The sequence below is a fragment of the Pteropus medius genome, unplaced genomic scaffold (assembly GCF_902729225.1).
Source record: "Pteropus medius unplaced genomic scaffold, Ma_sr-lr_union100, whole genome shotgun sequence".
Lineage (NCBI taxonomy): Eukaryota > Metazoa > Chordata > Mammalia > Chiroptera > Pteropodidae > Pteropus > Pteropus medius.
This window is the reverse complement of record NW_024344437.1, coordinates 250,955-268,735: the sequence shown is the minus strand read 5'-3', so window position 1 is coordinate 268,735 and position 17,781 is coordinate 250,955. Positions and strand designations below refer to the sequence as shown.

Genomic DNA, 17,781 nt, shown 5'->3' with positions numbered 1-17,781 from the left:
TTCTTAGTGTCTAGAAAGTTTAATGTTAATCCATGCCTAAAGCATAAATTTTTAATGGCGGTTTATTACAATCACAAGATGAAATATTAACCTTAATTACCAGTGACACATGGATTGACTTAATCACCCTATTACACTATCAAGTGTTAAAACTGCACTTCAAGATCAGTTTCTCAATGACCGCAGTAATACCCACCCTTAAGAAATACTATCTCAAAGGACTTTGGTTGCAAGGCCCCTCTCTGCTGGCTAGATTAGCAGATAATAAGGAGTGCTAACTACTACACAGCTGGGAATCAAATAATTTGCTTGGTTGATGATATATATATTATATATATAGTGATTAAAGTCCTCATTTTGTGATTTGAATTTACTTTTAACTGCATGATAAAATATTAAATTATTATCATGATTTAAATAATTCAGTAACTCATGTATATAATTGCTGTTGCCAGCTCAGTATGGAAGGAGAACTAGACTTGTATCAGAAAGCTTGACGCAAACTTCTGGGAAATATAATCAAACCTAACTTCATTTCCTCTTGTGTAGAAGAGGATGGTTGTATTTTCTCAGCTATTTCGAATAACTATTTCAAGAATTAAATATGATAACCTTTATTAGGTGATCTTAGTACTACTCTCAGCTTGTTTGGAATACAGTGAAGTGTGATAGAGTAGAAAATACATGGGCCAAATGCTGAGTTCTAATATTGACAGAGCCACTCAGAGGCTTAGAGAATTCTGTGGGAAATTTGCTTTATTTCTTTGAGTCTTAATTTTTCCCTCTCTCTTTTCTATCCATCATTTATCCATCCATTCCTCTAATCATCGACACATACATAAAAATATAATTATAGGGATGAGTAAAAATATTGATAACTTTTACTGTGAACTTAACACAATGTATGAAATGTGGTAAGTGCTTAATAAACAAATGTTAGTTCATCTTCCCTGACCCCCTAATGCACCTGCAAAGTATCTGAAAGAGGAAAATATAAATTTTAAGCAACATACTTCATTTCAATTAATTTTTAAAGAAATCTTAAACATATTTGAACATATATGTGTCCATATCTTCCTTGTTTTACTTTCTCTTTCTTTATATAATAATTTAAAATTACCTTATAACAGTATCTTATTACTCATAATAGCCAAAACTAGAAATAATCCAAATGCCCATCAACTGATGAATGAATTCGTAAAATGTGGAACAAGCATACAATAGGATGCTACTCAGTAATAAAAGTATTGAAACATGCTACAACATAAATTCACCTTAAAAACAGGATGAGAGTTTGTAGAAACATGGCTGAGTGAAAGACATCCCCAGATCTCTCCCCTTGAAACAATAATAAGCTGAACATCTAAAACTCACCAAAAACACCCAAAATGCATATCAGCATGTCTGAGCGTGGGATCTGCGCATAAGATCTACCACAGGTCAGAACCCCAAGTGTCAAGCAGTGGACTGGGAGAAATAAAGAAGCTGCCTCTCACAGCTACGAGAGCTCCCTGTAGGAGGAGAGGAAGGAGAAAAGGTGCTGTGAGTTCCCTGAACAGACCTACCTGGGAGTGCTAGGAGCTCCATATGGCAGGGCCCAGTCTTCAAGGCAGAAAGAAGAGAAACAGGATGGCAGAGAAGTGGAAATGGCAGAGAAACAACAGTTGATTTTGACTAGACACAGCTGCAAAACTAAGGCTGAGCTGCAGCCCCCAACCAACAACCCACAGGGACCCAGGAACCATCCTCCATATCCTCTGAGACCCAACACCGCGGAGTCCCAGGGGAATCTGAGCAAATGCTACCGAACTATCGCTAACACTGACAGAGACTGAGACTGAGGGTAGCGAGCATGATTATATATCTACAAGGGAGAAAAAAAAGCATTATTCAGGCTTTATATAAAGCAGAGATCCAAGAGGCATAGATGCCACCTACTAGAAACCAAAAGAAAAGTGCCTTCTTTACAACAGACCAAAGAGGGACCTTTATATAATAAATCTTTCTGGGAAAAAAAGCAGAACACACTTCCATTAATACCCAAGTGGAGAAACAGTCCATTAGTACCACAAACAACAAAGGTGACAAGACATCTCAGAAAGAAAGAGACAAATCTCCAGAAAATAAGCTTACAGACATAGAAATATGTGGCTTAGATGACAGAGAATGCAGAATGGTACTTCTGAAAAATTCAGTGAGTTCCACAACGAGTAATATCAATAATTTCAGGAACTGAAAAAACAACTAGATGAGCAGAATGAGTTTTTTAGCAAAGAGATTGAAAACCACAGAAGAACAGAATAGATATTCTGGAGATGAAAATAACACTGCAAAGGTTGAACAATGAAACAGCAAGCTTTGGAAATAAGATTGAACAAATAGAGGAAAGGATCAGTGATATAGAACACAGAAATCTAGAAATAAATCAGAAGGAGAGAGAAATCAAGGAATGAAAAATAATGAAAGAGAAATACAAGAACTAGCTGATACCATCAGGAGAGGAAATATAAGAAAAAAGGAGATTATCAAAGATGAGGAAAAGGAGTAGAGACTAGACAGCATTTTCAGACAAATAGTTGATGAGAATTTCCCAAATGTAAGGAATGAGCTGGAGCTTGGAATTCAAGAAGTCAACAGAACACCCAATTATCTCAACTCAAGAAGGCCTTCACCAAGACACATTGTACTAAAATTATCAAAAATCAATGACAAAGACAGAATTCTCAAGGCAGCCAAGGAAAAGAAGATGGAAACTTATAAAGGAAAACACGTTAGATTATCATCAGACTTCTCAGCACAAACCTTACACACCAAAACAGAGTGCAATCAAATATTCAAACTATTATGTGAAAGAAACTACTAGCCTAGAATAATGTGTCCAACTAAGCTTGAGGGAATTCTCCACTACAAGGCCTGCACTACAGGAAATACTGAAAGGGGTCAGCTCACCTAAAACAAAATGAAAAAAAAATACATAATTAGAAGTTGACTATCAGGCAAATAGAAGCAGAGGAATGCAACCCTTACTAAGAAAAGGGGAGGATTCAAAGATACAGATTTGCAAAGGGGAATGGAGATAAGGCATGCACAGAAGAAAATGGATGACTGTATATATATAACTATTCTTTACATATTCATAATAGTAACCAAACACCAAAGATCAGAACTGAAGTATATAACATAAAACAAGAAGAACCAGAGACAAAACCCACAAAAGCCATCCAAAATCAAGAAAACAGAAATACAAGGATAAGGAAGCAATGGAAAGATCAAGCTACCAGAAAGCAAAAGATAAAATGGCTATAAGAACACCTTTTTCAATAATTACCCTAAATGTAAATGGACTAAATTCACCAATAAAAAGACACAGTTACAGACTGGAGCAAAAAACAAAACCCAACCATATGCTCCTCCAGGAGACACATCTCAGTCCCAGAGACAAATATAGACTCGAAGTAAAAGGGTAGAAAATGATATTTCAAGCAAATGGCATTCAGAGAAAAGTGGGAGTAGTGGTATAATATCGGACAAAATAGACTTCAAACTAAAATAGATAAAGAAAGATACTTCATAATAATAAAGTCAATCATGTACCAGGAAGACATAACACTTATTAATATCCATGCTCCCAATTAGAGAGCCCCAAAATATGTAAAGCAATTACTATCAGAACTAAAGGGAGAAACAGACAAAAACACTATCATAGCACGGAACCTAAATACCCCACTGTTGGATATGGACAGATCATCCAAACAGAAAATCAGTAAAGAAATAATATCCTTAAATGACTCATTAGACTAACTGGACATTATTAACATTTACAGAGCCTTTCATTCCAAAACAGCTGCTTATATATTCTTCTCTAATGCACACGGAACATCTCAAGAATCAACCACATACTGAAACACAGAGATAGCCTCATAAATATAAGAGGGTGGAAATCATGCCAACCATATTCTCTGATCATAATGCTTTGACACTAGAGAGTAACTACAAAAAGAAACAGGAAGAACCACAAATAAATGAAGATTAAAGAACATGCTACTGAAGAATAACTGGGTCAGAGAAAAAATAAAGAGAGAGATAAAGAGGTACATAGAAACAAATGATAATGATAGTACAACATATCAAAATTTTGGGACACGGAACAAGCAGTCATAAGAGGAAAGTTCATATCATCACAGGCCTATCTCCAAAATCAAGAATGAGCCCGAATAAACGACTTAATGCTTCATCTTAAAAAACTATAAAAGGAAGAACAAATGAAGCCTAAAGTCAGCAGAAGAAAAGAAATCATCAAAATTAGAGCAGAAATAAATGAAATTGAAAACAAAACAAATGATAGAAAAAATAAACACAACAAAGAGCTAGTTCTTTGAGAAGGTAAATAAAATTAACAAACCTCTGGCTAGACTCACTAAAGAAAAAAGCGAAAGGACACAAATCAACAAAATCAGGGATGAAAAAGGGGAAATTACAACAGACACCGTAGAAATACAAAGGATCATACAAGAATACTATGAAAAAGTATATAACACCAAATTTAATAACCTAAAAGAAATGGACCAGTACTTAGAAAAATACAACCTTCCTGGACTGAATCAAGGAGAACTGGAAAATCTAAATAGACTGATCAGCAGTATGGAAATTTAGACAGTTATCAAAAATCTACCCAAAAGTAAAAGTCCAGGACCAAATGGCTTCACAACTGAATTCTACCAAATATTCAAAGATTTAATATTTATTCTCCTCAAACTCTTCCAAAGAATCTAAGAAGAGGCAATACTTCCCAACTCATTTTATGAAGCCAATGTACCTTGATATCAAAACCTGATAAGAATAACACAAAAAAAGAAAATTACAGACCAATATCTCTCATGAGCACAAATGCAAAAATCCTAAATAAGATGCTAGCAAACCAAATATGGCAACATATTGAACAGGTTATACACCATAATCAAATGGGCTTCATCCCCAAGGCACAGGAAGAGTTCAACATATGCAAATCGATTACTGTGATACACCACATAAACAAATTAAAACATAAGAATCATATGATCATATCAATAGATGCAGAAAAAGCCTTCGACAAGATACAGCACCCATTTATGATCAAAACACTTAACAAAATTGGTATAGAAGGATAAACATAATAAAGGCCATATGTAACAAAACCTCAGCCAACATTATGCTGAATGGTGAAAAACTAAAAAAATCTTCCCTCTAAGATCAAGAACAAGGCAAGTCTGTCAACTATCACCACTGTTATTCAATATAACATCGGAGGTCCTGAGAGTGCAATCAGACAAGAGAAAGATATAAAAGGCATTCAAATAGGAAACAAAGGAGTCAAACTCTTACTATTTGAGGATGACATGATTCTCTATATAGAAAACCCTAAACACTCCACAAGAACACTACTAGAAACAAAAGCAAATACAATAAATTTTCTGATTACAAATCAATGTTCAAAAATCCATAGCATTCCTATACACTAATAAAAAGTATCAGATAAAGAAGTGGAAAAATAATTCCTTTATACCTAGGAATAAATTAACGAAGCATGTGAATAACCTATATAATGAAAACTATAAGACCCCATTAAAAGAAATCGAAGAAGATACAAAGAAATGGAAAGATATGCTGTGTTTTTTGATTGGAAGAATCAACGTAGTTATAACAACCATATTACCTAAAGCATTATACAGATTTAGTGCAATCCCCATCAATATCTCATCGGCATTTTTTTAAAAAATAGAACAAAAAAATTATCAAATTTGTATGGAAGTACAAAAGACCCTGAATTGCCAAAGCCATTCTGAGCAAAAAGAATGAGGCTGGAGGCATCACTCTGCCCGACTTCAAATTATACTACAAAGTGAAAATAATCAAAATGGCATGGTATTGGCAGAAAAACAGACACATGGACCAGTGTAATAGAATCAAGAGTCCAGAAGTAAACCTATATATATATATATATATATATATATATATATATATATATAGGCAAATAATTTTTGACAAGAAAGCCAAAAATGTACAGTGGAGAAAGGAAAGCCTCTTCAATAAATGATATTGGGAAAACTGGAAAGCCAGCTGCAAAAGAATGAAACTAGACTGTTGTCTATCACTACACACCAAAATTAACTCAAAATGTATTAAGGACCTGAAATATAAGACCTGAAACAATAAAGTGCATAGAAGAAAACATAGGAACTAAACTCAAGTAACTTGGACTGCCAGAGGATTTTTTGAATTTGATTTCAAAAGCAAAGGAAGTAAAAGCAAAAATAAACAAATGAGATTACATCAAACTAAAAAGCTTCTGGTCAGCAAAAGAAATCGTCAACAAGGTAAAGAGAGAACCATCCGAATGGGAAAACATATTTGCAAGCAATGCTTCCGATAAAGGCCTAATATCCAAAATATACAAAGAACTCGTACAACTCAATAACAACAAAAAACAAACAATCCAAATGAAAATATGGGCAGAGGACCTGAACAGACATTTCTCTCTAGAGGACATACAAATGGCAACAAATATATGAAAAGATGCTCAACATCGCTAGCTGTTAGGGAAATGCAAATCAAAACCACAATGAGATACCATCTCATACCTGTTAGATAAGCTATATTCAACAGGGCAAGTAATAACAAATGTTGGAGAGAATGCAGAGAAAAAGGAACCATCAGCCACTGCTGGTGGGACTGCAAATTGGTGCAGCCAGTATGGAAAACAGTATGCAAGTTCCTCAAAAAATAAGAATTGATCTACCATATGATCCAGCAATCCCTCTACTGCGTATTTACCCCAAAGATTTGAAAACATATCCAAAAAGATTTTTGCATAATCATGTTCATAGAAGTATTATTCACAGTGGCCAGGACATGGAAGCAACTGAAGTGTCTTTCAATAGATGATTAGATAAAGTAGTTGTGGTGCATATATACAATGGAATATTACTCAACCATAAGAAGACATGAAATACTGCCATTTGTGACAACATGAATGGACCTCGAAATAATCATTCTAAGCGAAATAAGCCAGACAGAAAAAGGTGAAATACACATGATATCACTTATATGTGGAATATAAACCTAAAAGCAACAAATGAACAGGACAAACAAACAGAGACTCATGGACGTGGACTAGTTACTAGAGGGCAGAGGTGAGGGAAAAGGAGGGAGGTAGATGGGGTCAAGGGGGTCAAATATGTGGTGACAGAAGGAAATCTAACTATGGGAGGTGAACACACAGAGTAAATATATATATGCCTTATTGTTAAAGTGGACAGCTGAAACTTATTGGATTTCATTAACTAATGTCACCATAAAAAATAAATAAATTTTAAAAAATAGTATGAAAGAAGGTGTCTCAGATAACCACCTATTATATAATTCCATTTATATGAAATGTCCATAATAAGCAAATACATAAAGACAAAGTAAGCTAACAGTTGCCATTGTCTGGGGGGCAAGAGTGTAGGATTAAGGAAGTAACTGCTAATGACTATGAGATTCCTTTTGGAGGTGATGAAAATGTCCTAAAATTGAATGTGATGAAAGTTACACAGCTCCCTGGTTGTATTAGATAACACTGATTTGTCCACTTTAAATAGGTAAATTATATGGTATATGAACTGTATCTTAATAAAGCTGCTATAAAAATAAAAGGACTGTGTAAGTATACTATGCTTAAAATAATGCTATTTATCTTAAAGATTTCTGCTACATATCTTTTGTCGCAAAGGAAGGTAGTATAGCAACTATTTAATTGCTCCAAAATTAAGTGTAGTAAATGCTGTTATATCTTTTCCTCAATGATTACTCAAAATCTTCATGAGAGAAAGAAGAAAATGACTTGTACAAAATTAGGCTCATTTTAATGCTAAATCGTGTTGATAGATATAATTTCATTGTTTTAGGTCTTAAACCTAGTGCAGTCATATGTGACTCTTCGAGTCCCTCTGTATGTTTCCTACGTGTTCCATTCTCCCGTTGGAGTAGGAGGTTGGCAACATTTTGACTTGAAGTCAGAGCTTCGTCTAACTTTTGTGTATGACACTGCCATCTTGTGGAATGATGGAATTGGCAGCCCACCAGAAGCTGAACTCCAAGGTGGGTTAATAAAGACTTGGAAAACTAGTTTTCTTATCCTCTTGAATTACTTAAGAGAAATTTTTACTGTAGCTAAAAATAATAGAAGCAACTTTCAGTATATTTATTTTTTATATTTGACATTTTAAGATAATTTTATTTTTGACGTGGAAAAATTTTAACTAAATCATATTAGTACCTCAAATTTTGTGTAGTATGTGACTTTTAAATATAACATCCACATATTATGGATATTTAACTTTCATAGTCATTCTAGGTGATTAATTATTTGTGTGTTACACAACAGAGTCTATATATTTCCCTAAGTTATAAAAAAAAATAGAGGAAGTTCCAATTGAAAATAAAGAATGAACCCAAGAGAAAAAGTTACACATTTTTGTTTCTAAAAATGGGAGGTACATTTTAAAGTCTGGTATAAATTGTGTCTTGGATTCTAATTCTAGCTCTAAAACTAAATAGCTGTGTGATCTAGAATGTATTGCTTTTTTATGGCACTCAATTTCTTCTGAAAGATAGACTAAACTTCTAATATTCTTTCTGTTTTAAACTTCTATTATTCTGTGATACTTTTTCTGAATGTCTTGGAACAGTGGTGGTATGTCCCACCAAATATTGGATCCATAAGCTCTGCACAACTTTGTTTTAATCTTTATGTAAGAATCATAATTTCAAGTCCACAGCATAAAGTTAATTAATTCATTAATAGAATTAGTGCTGTTTCTTTCCAAGCATATACTATTGTTTTGGTTCCACGCATGTCTGAGCATCATGGCTGTGTTACTTTTTGTAAGCCAGAGGGAAAAGACTATTGATAGTACATCTTAAAATCTGCTCTAGTAAACAAATTAATTTTACCTTAAAGCCACGTGAAAGGTAATATAATCACCCTGAATAATTATTCCAGATTATTTGACATTTTAATTTCATATTTTTCTTCTGCCTCTCTTACCACTCAGAATTATCCTGACAATACCTTTTGGCTAGAATGCTTAAAGATGAGATGAATCTGAATTCATTTTTGGAAGAAATCCTGTACATTAGGAGTATCTGGTTACCAATATTTTCACTTCTGTGTGCTATCCCTTTGTAGGTTCCTTGTATCCAACCAGCATGCGCATCAATGAAGAGGGGCGCTTGGTCGTGAACTTCAAGACAGAGGCTCAATTCCATGGCTTGTTTGTGCTGTCACATCCTAGTAAGCCCTGTTACACATTAATAGCCACTCCTCATACCACAAGGGTAGAGTTTTGCCATCTTCACACATGTTTCAATATGCTTCCTTATGAACTTTGAAGCCCTCAATTTCAACTGAATTACATATGTGCATGAGGGCTTGATAATTGCTTGGCTACTTCTCATAATCTACCAAACCATCTTTATCTATGTAGACTTTTAGAGAAAGCACAAAATAAAAAAACTGACTTAATCTTAAATGGAGTTCTCCTTAGATAAAGAGCATAGCAACGATAATCCCCTTCTCTCCTGAAATTCCATTGTACAGAAAAATTGCATCTTAGTTTATTTGTTCAACAAGCACTTAATTCTCTGTTCACAACTATTTTCTAGGTACTGTAAGAAACCTTTATAATAGAGCCAGAAGTGTCACTTTACTATCATACTTAAGTTTCAGACATATTAACTAATTATGTTTAATTATTGGCTATGTAATTATATTGATAGTTGTGCTTTGAATATCAATAAGGTGGCAGTCACTAAAGTTCTATGTCTAAACCTTCTTTTAAATATAAAGGATATTTCATTAGAAGTACTTTTTTATTTAACTTTCTATATTACTAAACTGGTTTGAGTATTTTACTGGTATGCCAACTCATGCCAGACAGGTAAGGGAAAATAGTTCATTCATTGTCTTCTACATTCTCCTTTTTCTACATGTGAACTCTAGACAGCCACTGTATTAGTGTTAATTTTTGTATTGGCTTTAGTTTGGTTATTTATAACTATAATCTATTTTCTAGTTGCAGCAAAGATATGCATAAGGAATTTACTCAGGGATGTTTAAACAAATTTAAGTAACATTTTAATAAAAAATAAACCAAGCCAATAAGCTCTGCAAGAATTTTTTTCTGCATTACATTTACCCTGGCACTATAAACATATAAATGAAAAGCTATTCCATTCATTCAAGAGTACATCTACTTGCACTTTAGGTTGCCCAAAGGCCCTCTAATACAGATACTACTTCACATTTTAATATCTCTAATATTTAAACATTTAACTTTTAAAGGCAAATTTGAATTTGGGACATTGCTAGAACACAAAATTTTGATTTACCTAGACTGATTAAAATTATATCGTATTTATAAATTGGGTTTTCCTAGCTGTGTGAATGCTAATAGGCTGGGAAGTTCAGTTAATAGCTTTGGTGTACAATACATGCATTCACATTAGGCTTCTTTCACTTCTCTGCCTCTCTGGAAATTAGCCTTGAACTATTTGAGTATTTCTGCACAATTATCTTTGACAGAGTCACACATTAGAAAAATCACCAAATTAGGAATCAGAAGGCACACATCCTAGTTGTGTGATCTTAGGAGAATCGCACCGTTTATCTGCAAAATAAGGTTAATTATACCAACTCTGTTAGTTTGTAGGCTTGTTATAAGAATAAAAGCAAATAATGTATCATAAAGTACTTTGAAAACTTTAAACTGCTATGCACTCTTTTAACCACTATTCCATTATTGTTATTGACACTTTTTTAGCATCCTTCACAAGCTCAATGATCATGTCAGTTGATCATCCAGGCCTGACATTTTCCCTGCACCTAATAAGGAGTGAACCAACTTATAACCAGCCAGTCCAGCAATGGAGCTTTGTGTCTGACTTTGCAGTAAGTGACTAAGGCTCTTACTTAATTTTCCTTTTCTGCTGCCTCTGGTTGCATCTCAGATTCGTAAATGCCTTTTCTTCTCCTCAAAGGTACGTGACTACTCAGGGACCTATACTGTAAAACTGGTCCCATGTACCACTCTATCGCATCAGGAATACCGCCTGCCAGTCATCTGCAATCCAAGAGAGCCTGTCACCTTTGACCTTGACATTCGATTCCAACAGGTATGTCTCATAACATTATTTGCCCATGACTCATAGGATCCTAACTTGTTATTTGCTTGGTTTAGTTTTATTAGTTAAAAAAAAAAAGTTCACACAATGTCTTTAATTCCTGCATCTGAGAACAAAGGAAATCAGACAGGAAGGAAGAAAGAAAGGAAGGAAGAAAAATTGCCCTTTATCTTTTGTTGGTTTAGTATACAAATTCCATAGTCTAAGAGTATGCAAGGGTTTTGTTTGTTTGTTTGTTTGTTTTTCTCTTATGTGATCTTATCTTTTCTCTTCCTGGAAGCTTGCTGCCTTGGAGATTTGATAATTTTCCCCAGAGTTCTTTTGCACTTCTTCATCTAGTTCTTGATCTTCAAGAAGAATAAATATCCTGTAGTTCATGCCACCTCAAAATACCCAATCACTATGCATTAAAAGAAATGTGATGACATTTTCTGTACAAGAAATTATACTAAATGTTAACCTTCCATTGACCATGATATTTACAAGTCCCTTATATACACCGATAAACCAATGGAAATGAGCTCAAAATACACTATTTAGCCTCATTCAAAAAATGATCTAACCTCATCAGTTTTGTCTTCTCAAGAAGGGCAAAGCCAGTGTTAAAATTCCCTAAGTTGGTTTAGTTAAACATAAAAATTGTAATAAAGTGTTCAGCATTCTGCATGTTAGTGAACAGTAAGTGTGTGTATCTGTGAATAATATGTTTATGCAATATCAGAACAATCAATAACACATAAAAAAGTTTTACACTTGGTTTTAGGTCAGTGATCCAGTGGCTGCTGAGTTTAGCTTGAACACCCAAATGTACCTACTCTCCAAGAAGAATCTCTGGTTGTCTGATGGATCCATGGGATTTGGGCAGGAAAGTGATGTTGCTTTTGCAGAAGGTATCACTTTACAAATGAGAGAGCTGCTCTGTATGTTTTACATTGTATCTGTTATGCTTTGCTTTATTGGGATCATGTTTGAGGGAAAAAATTATAATCTCTTGTATGGTTTTAAGAAATATTACTGTATCTTTATTACTGTGGTGGGAATGCAAGGGCCACTAAATTGGGTATATGTTACTGGGTGGTTTTATTTTTGGAGACGTCGATCTCTATTTCCCTTATTTAAGTGATTTTTGGAACAAGTCTGGGTTTTTTCGTGAATTTATTTTCAAATTTCACAATCTCAAATACTGTAGCTACATGAGATTGTAAGTGGCTCATGGGCAAGTATTGTGCCTTTCTTATTTAGTGATATATTTCCAGCACCTCACCAAATATCTAGCACATTTGGTAGTTCGGTAATGGCTGTGAAACAGATCCTTGAATACCAGAGAATTTCCTTAAACCCTCTTTTAAAATTAAATGAAACTAATTCAGCTTTCTATTAATGTTTTTAGTGTTATTTCATAATATATTATTAGTCTGTATCTTGCTAACTAATTTACTTATGTAAACTGATATTATGGATGTTAAGTTATAAGCCAGAACTTGAGGTTATTTCTACTACTGGCTGAGCATGTGAAGCTCAATACACCTTCAGTGACTTGTGGTCAGTCTGCAAAGTGGTCATATCTGAGACCTGGGAGTGAACCAGATACTGAAGCTAACATTAAAATGTCTTTGACATTTGATGCAACATTAGAAAGAGAAGGAAATTCTTACTAGTATTATTATTGTCACGGATTGTTTGCAGTGTCACATACACACATCACTTAACAGAAATAACATTTCTGCATCTCTGTTTCAGGTGATATAATTTATGGTCGTGTCATGGTAGATCCTGTCCAGAATCTAGGTAACTCTTTTTACTGCAGCATTGAGAAGGTGTTCCTGTGCACTGGAGCTGATGGCTATGTTCCCAAGTACAGTCCAACAAATGCAGAATATGGCTGCTTAGCTGATTCTACTTCACTCTTACATAGATTCAAAATTGTGGTAAGTGCATACTTCTGGTCAAGATGGTGGAATAGATAAATGTTGTTCTTACCTTCTCCCATGACCACCTCAAAATTAAAACTAAATTATAGAACAAACACCCTTGAGAACCACTTGAACTAGCTTAACAAAAATTCTATAACTAAAGATATAAAGAAGAAACTGCATTGAGAATAGTAGGAGGGGTGGAAACTTGAAACAAGCTGGTCCCACATGCATGCGTGGTGGTTAAGAATAAGGAGGAATATCTCAGCTGCAGAGGTCCCCCATGAGGAAACAGGAGTCTCAGATTCACACTGGGCTCACCAACCTGGAGTACCAGTACTGAGAAGAGGATTCCTCACAACATGTAGCTGTGAAAATCAGCAGGGATTCCATCTAGGTGAGACAAAGGTTGCTATAGACCGAGATATCCTCCTAAAGGGTCTGAGCACAGACTCACTCATTTACAAACACTCTAACCTCCAATGAAGAGACAGCAGATAGAAAAGCACCAGGGACATACAAGAAGGAAGTAAATTGTCTGGTTTCAGGGCAAGAGCTGGAGAGGCAGCTCTTTCTAAGACTGAAGTATTGGTAGGCACCATTGATTCTTTGTTGAGCTATCCCCCAAAACACCAAATTTGAGTCTTCATCGACATGGCTAACATCACTTGCCTCACACTGGTGATTTTCAGAGACACCATATCACCCAACTCCTATGCCAGGCCCAAACCTCTTTCGGTGTCTGTTCATCACATAGGGATGGCTTTGACTCATGCTTCAGACTTTCATAAACTCTCTCAAAGGTCCACAAACCTCCAAAAATCAGCAGCTGGCCTGGGTATGCCTTATACTACTTGCTAGGCAGCCCAAAGTTCAATACTAGTGGCAGCCAGCAGTGGTTCATGCATAGTCACTCCCAGGAGCCCTGAACTTCCATACAGACAGTGACCAACCACAAATTACTTTGTAGCTACCACTACAAAAGTGACAGGGGTGGAGATACAGAAGTAAGGCATCTGAGGCCTGGTGGTCCCATTACTGGGAACAAAACAGCCACAGGCACATCAGCAGTCTCTCCCAACCCAACCGACCCACTCACTAAGGCTGATCCTGGAGGAAGCACCTGAAACACTGCATCGGACCACTGTGACAGCACTGAGACTTCAGGGGTTCTTCAGTGGATCAGAAACCCATTGCCCACCACTTTTTCCATGGGGGAGAAGCCATTGGATCGAGGCAACCCGGTCACAGAGGAGACACATCTCCCCAGGGAATAAAGGCCTTTTTTTTTTTCTTTTTTTGGCCACACAGTGGAGATATGAGAGGCTAGGCAGTACAGAGGCTTGTACAACACCTGGGGGAAAAAAAACACACACACACACTTCCTATCAATCTCCTAAAATAAAATCACCCTTAATAATAATAATAAAAATTTTCAAATCAGAGTACATTCAAATAAATGCCTAGACAAAGAAATAATCCATCAAAAAACCATAAACAACCAACTGGCAAGGAAGCTCAGAAAAATATTAAAAATCTCCAGAAAATAAGCTTGAAGATATAGAAATATGCAATTAAAATGACAGAAAATTCAAGATTGCACTTCTGAGAAAAACTCAATGAGATGCAAAAAAACTCTGACAGGCAGTTTAATGATCTCAGAAATAAAATCAACAAACAAAAGGAATACATTACCAAAGAGACTGAAATATTAAAGAATCAAATAGAACTTTTGGAGCTAAAGAGCTAAATAACAGAGATGAAGAATGAAATAGAGAGCTTATGAAATAGAGCTGCACAGATGGTGGAAAGAATTAGTTATACTGAAGACAGAAATCTGGAAATGATGGAGATGGAAGAAGAGAGAGTCTTGAGAGTTTAAAAAAAAAAAAAGGAAAGAACTCTACAAGAACTATCTGACACAACCAGAAAGAACAATATAAAAATAATGGGTAAACCAGAAAGAGAAGAGAGGAAGAAGAGAACAGAGAGCGTACTAAGTCAACGAGAATTCCCCCAACCTAGGGAAAGAAATGGATCATTGAATCCAAAAAGAAAAGAGAAATCCAATAATCAATTTTTTTAAAAAAAAGGCCTTCTCCAAAGCGTATTAGTTTGAAATTGTCAAGAAATTAATGACAGAAAAAGAATTCTCAAGACAGCCAGGAAAAAAGATACTAACCTACAAAGGAAAACCCATTAGATTATCATTGGATATTTTAGCAGAAATTTTACAAGCTAGGAAAAAGTGGAAACAAATATTCAAACTATTGAAAGAAAGAAATTACCAGCCACAAATAATATATCAGCAAAACTCTCCTTTAGATACGAAGGGAAAATAAAGACCTTTTAGTAAAGAATGTTTAAAAAGGGAATTTTCCACAACAAGGCCCGCATTACAGGAAATAGTGAAGAAGAACATTCTTCCTGAAACAAAAGGACAAAAAATACAAATATGAGTAGGATGACTAACAGACAGGAACAAAAACTGCAACCCCTATTTAGAATAGTGTTGTAAACTTAAATATTACATAAGAGATAAAAAATGTAAAAGACATTTTTAAAAAAGAAGACAGCTACTGCAACTCAGAAATGTCTCACAACATAAATAAGAATAATTTGAGATGACAAAAACAGAAAAGGGGAGGGAGTAAAGGTCTAAATTTGCAAGCGAGAATAGAGATGAGATGCATGCACGAAAAAAAGACTACTGTATACATGAAACTATTTCACATAAACTTAATGGTAATGACACAAAAAATATTCAGAACTGAGACACATAACATAAAAAAAAAAGAAAACAAAGGGAAAAACATAGAATGCCACCAAAATAAAATAACATAAAAACACAAGGGCAAAAAAAAAAAAAATGGAGACACCAAGCTGCAAGAAAACAAACAAACAAAAAAATGACTACAGGAAAACTTCATGTCTCAATAATCATGCTCAATGTAAAGGAACTGGGTAGCAGATTGCATCAAAAAACAAAACCAACCATATGCTGCCTTCAATAAGCACATCTCAGCTGCAATGACAAATATTGACTCGAAGTGAAAGTGGGGAAAATGATACTTCAAGTAAATTGCATCCAGAAAAAAAGTGAGTGTAGCCATACTTATATCTGAAGAAATAAGCTTCAAGATAAAAATGCAACAAGAGACAAAAAATGATACCTCATGATAATAAAAAAGACAGTACATTAAGATGACATAACACCAATATGTATACTCCCAATCAGGGAGCATCAAAATATATAAAGTGACAACTAACAGAACCAAAAGGAGAAACTGGCAAAAACACAATTATAGTAGGAAACCTAAATATACCACTGTCAGCTATGGATAGATGATGCGAACAGAAAATCAGATTTAAATGACACATTAGACCAATTGGACATAACTGACATTTACAGAGCCTTTCTCTCCAAAACATCAGATTACACATTGTTCTCTAGTTCACATGGAACATTCTCAAGGATAGACCATATGTTGGGACAAAAAACTAACCTCAACAAATTTAAGAAGACTGAAATCATACCAAGCATATTTCTGACCACAATGCTTTGAAACAAGAGCAACTGCCATAAGAAAGCAGAAAAACCATAAATATATGGAGATTAAACAACGTGCTACAAAAGAAAAACTAGGTCATAGAAGAAATAAAAGATCAAGATACATAGAAATAAACAAGAATGAAAATAAAACATATCAAAATCATTAGGACACAACAAAAGCAGTAATAAGAAGAAAGTTCATATCATTACCAACTTATCTCAAACAACAAGAACGATCCCAAATAAACAACCTAACAATACATTTTTAAAACTAGAAAAAGCAGAACAAATGCAGCCCAAACTCAGCAGAAGGAAGGAAAGAATAAAAATTAGAGCAGAAGTAAATGAAATTGAGAACACAAGGACAACAGAAAAAAAATAATGCAACAAAAAGCTGGTTCTTTGAAAAGATCAATAAAATTGACACACCCCTGGCTAGACTTACACAGGAAAAAAAGAGAAAGGACACAATAAACAAAATCAGAAATGAAAGAGAAGTTATGATGGATACACGAAATACAAAGGATCATACAAGAATACTATGAAAGATTATATGCCACCAAATTCAATAACCCAGAAGAAATGGACAAGTTCTGAGAAATATATAATCTTCCTATATTGAATCCCGAAGAACTGAAAAATCTAAATAGACCGATCAACAGTAAGAAAACTGAAACCATCATCAGAAACCTCCCAAAATGCAAAAGTCCATGACCAAGTAGCTTCACCAAACATTCAAAGATGATTTAATACTTGTTCTTCTCAAACTTTTCCAAAATATCGAAGAGGAAGCCATACTTCCTAACTCATTTTATGAAGCCAACATTACCCTGATACTGAAACATGGTAAAGCTAGCACATACACACATACACACAAAAAAACTATAGACCAATATCTTCGATGAATAAATACAGATAAAAAGTCCTAAATATAATACTATCAAATCAAATACAATACATTAAAAAGTTTATACATCATAATCAAGTGGGCTTCATTCCAGGAACAGAAGGATGGTTCAACATACTCAAATCGATTAATGTGATACACCATGTAAACAAAATAAAGGATAAAAATCATATGATCATATCAATAAACGCAGAAAAAGCATTTGA

At 34.7% G+C, this 17,781-nt stretch overlaps 1 protein-coding gene across 2 annotated transcripts in view; it reads left to right on the top strand.

Annotated features, from left to right (window-relative positions):
- FREM2 (FRAS1 related extracellular matrix 2) overlaps positions 1 to 17,781 on the top strand; it is a 269,492-nt gene that overhangs the window by 218,104 nt on the left and 33,607 nt on the right. For both annotated transcript variants that reach the window (XM_039872935.1, XM_039872934.1), the window contains 6 exons: positions 7,926 to 8,118; positions 9,209 to 9,313; positions 10,842 to 10,969; positions 11,059 to 11,193; positions 11,966 to 12,092; positions 12,943 to 13,130. In XM_039872935.1, the coding sequence (XP_039728869.1) occupies positions 7,926 to 8,118; positions 9,209 to 9,313; positions 10,842 to 10,969; positions 11,059 to 11,193; positions 11,966 to 12,092; positions 12,943 to 13,130 (876 nt within the window). The remainder of the gene's footprint in view (positions 1 to 7,925; positions 8,119 to 9,208; positions 9,314 to 10,841; positions 10,970 to 11,058; positions 11,194 to 11,965; positions 12,093 to 12,942; positions 13,131 to 17,781) is intronic.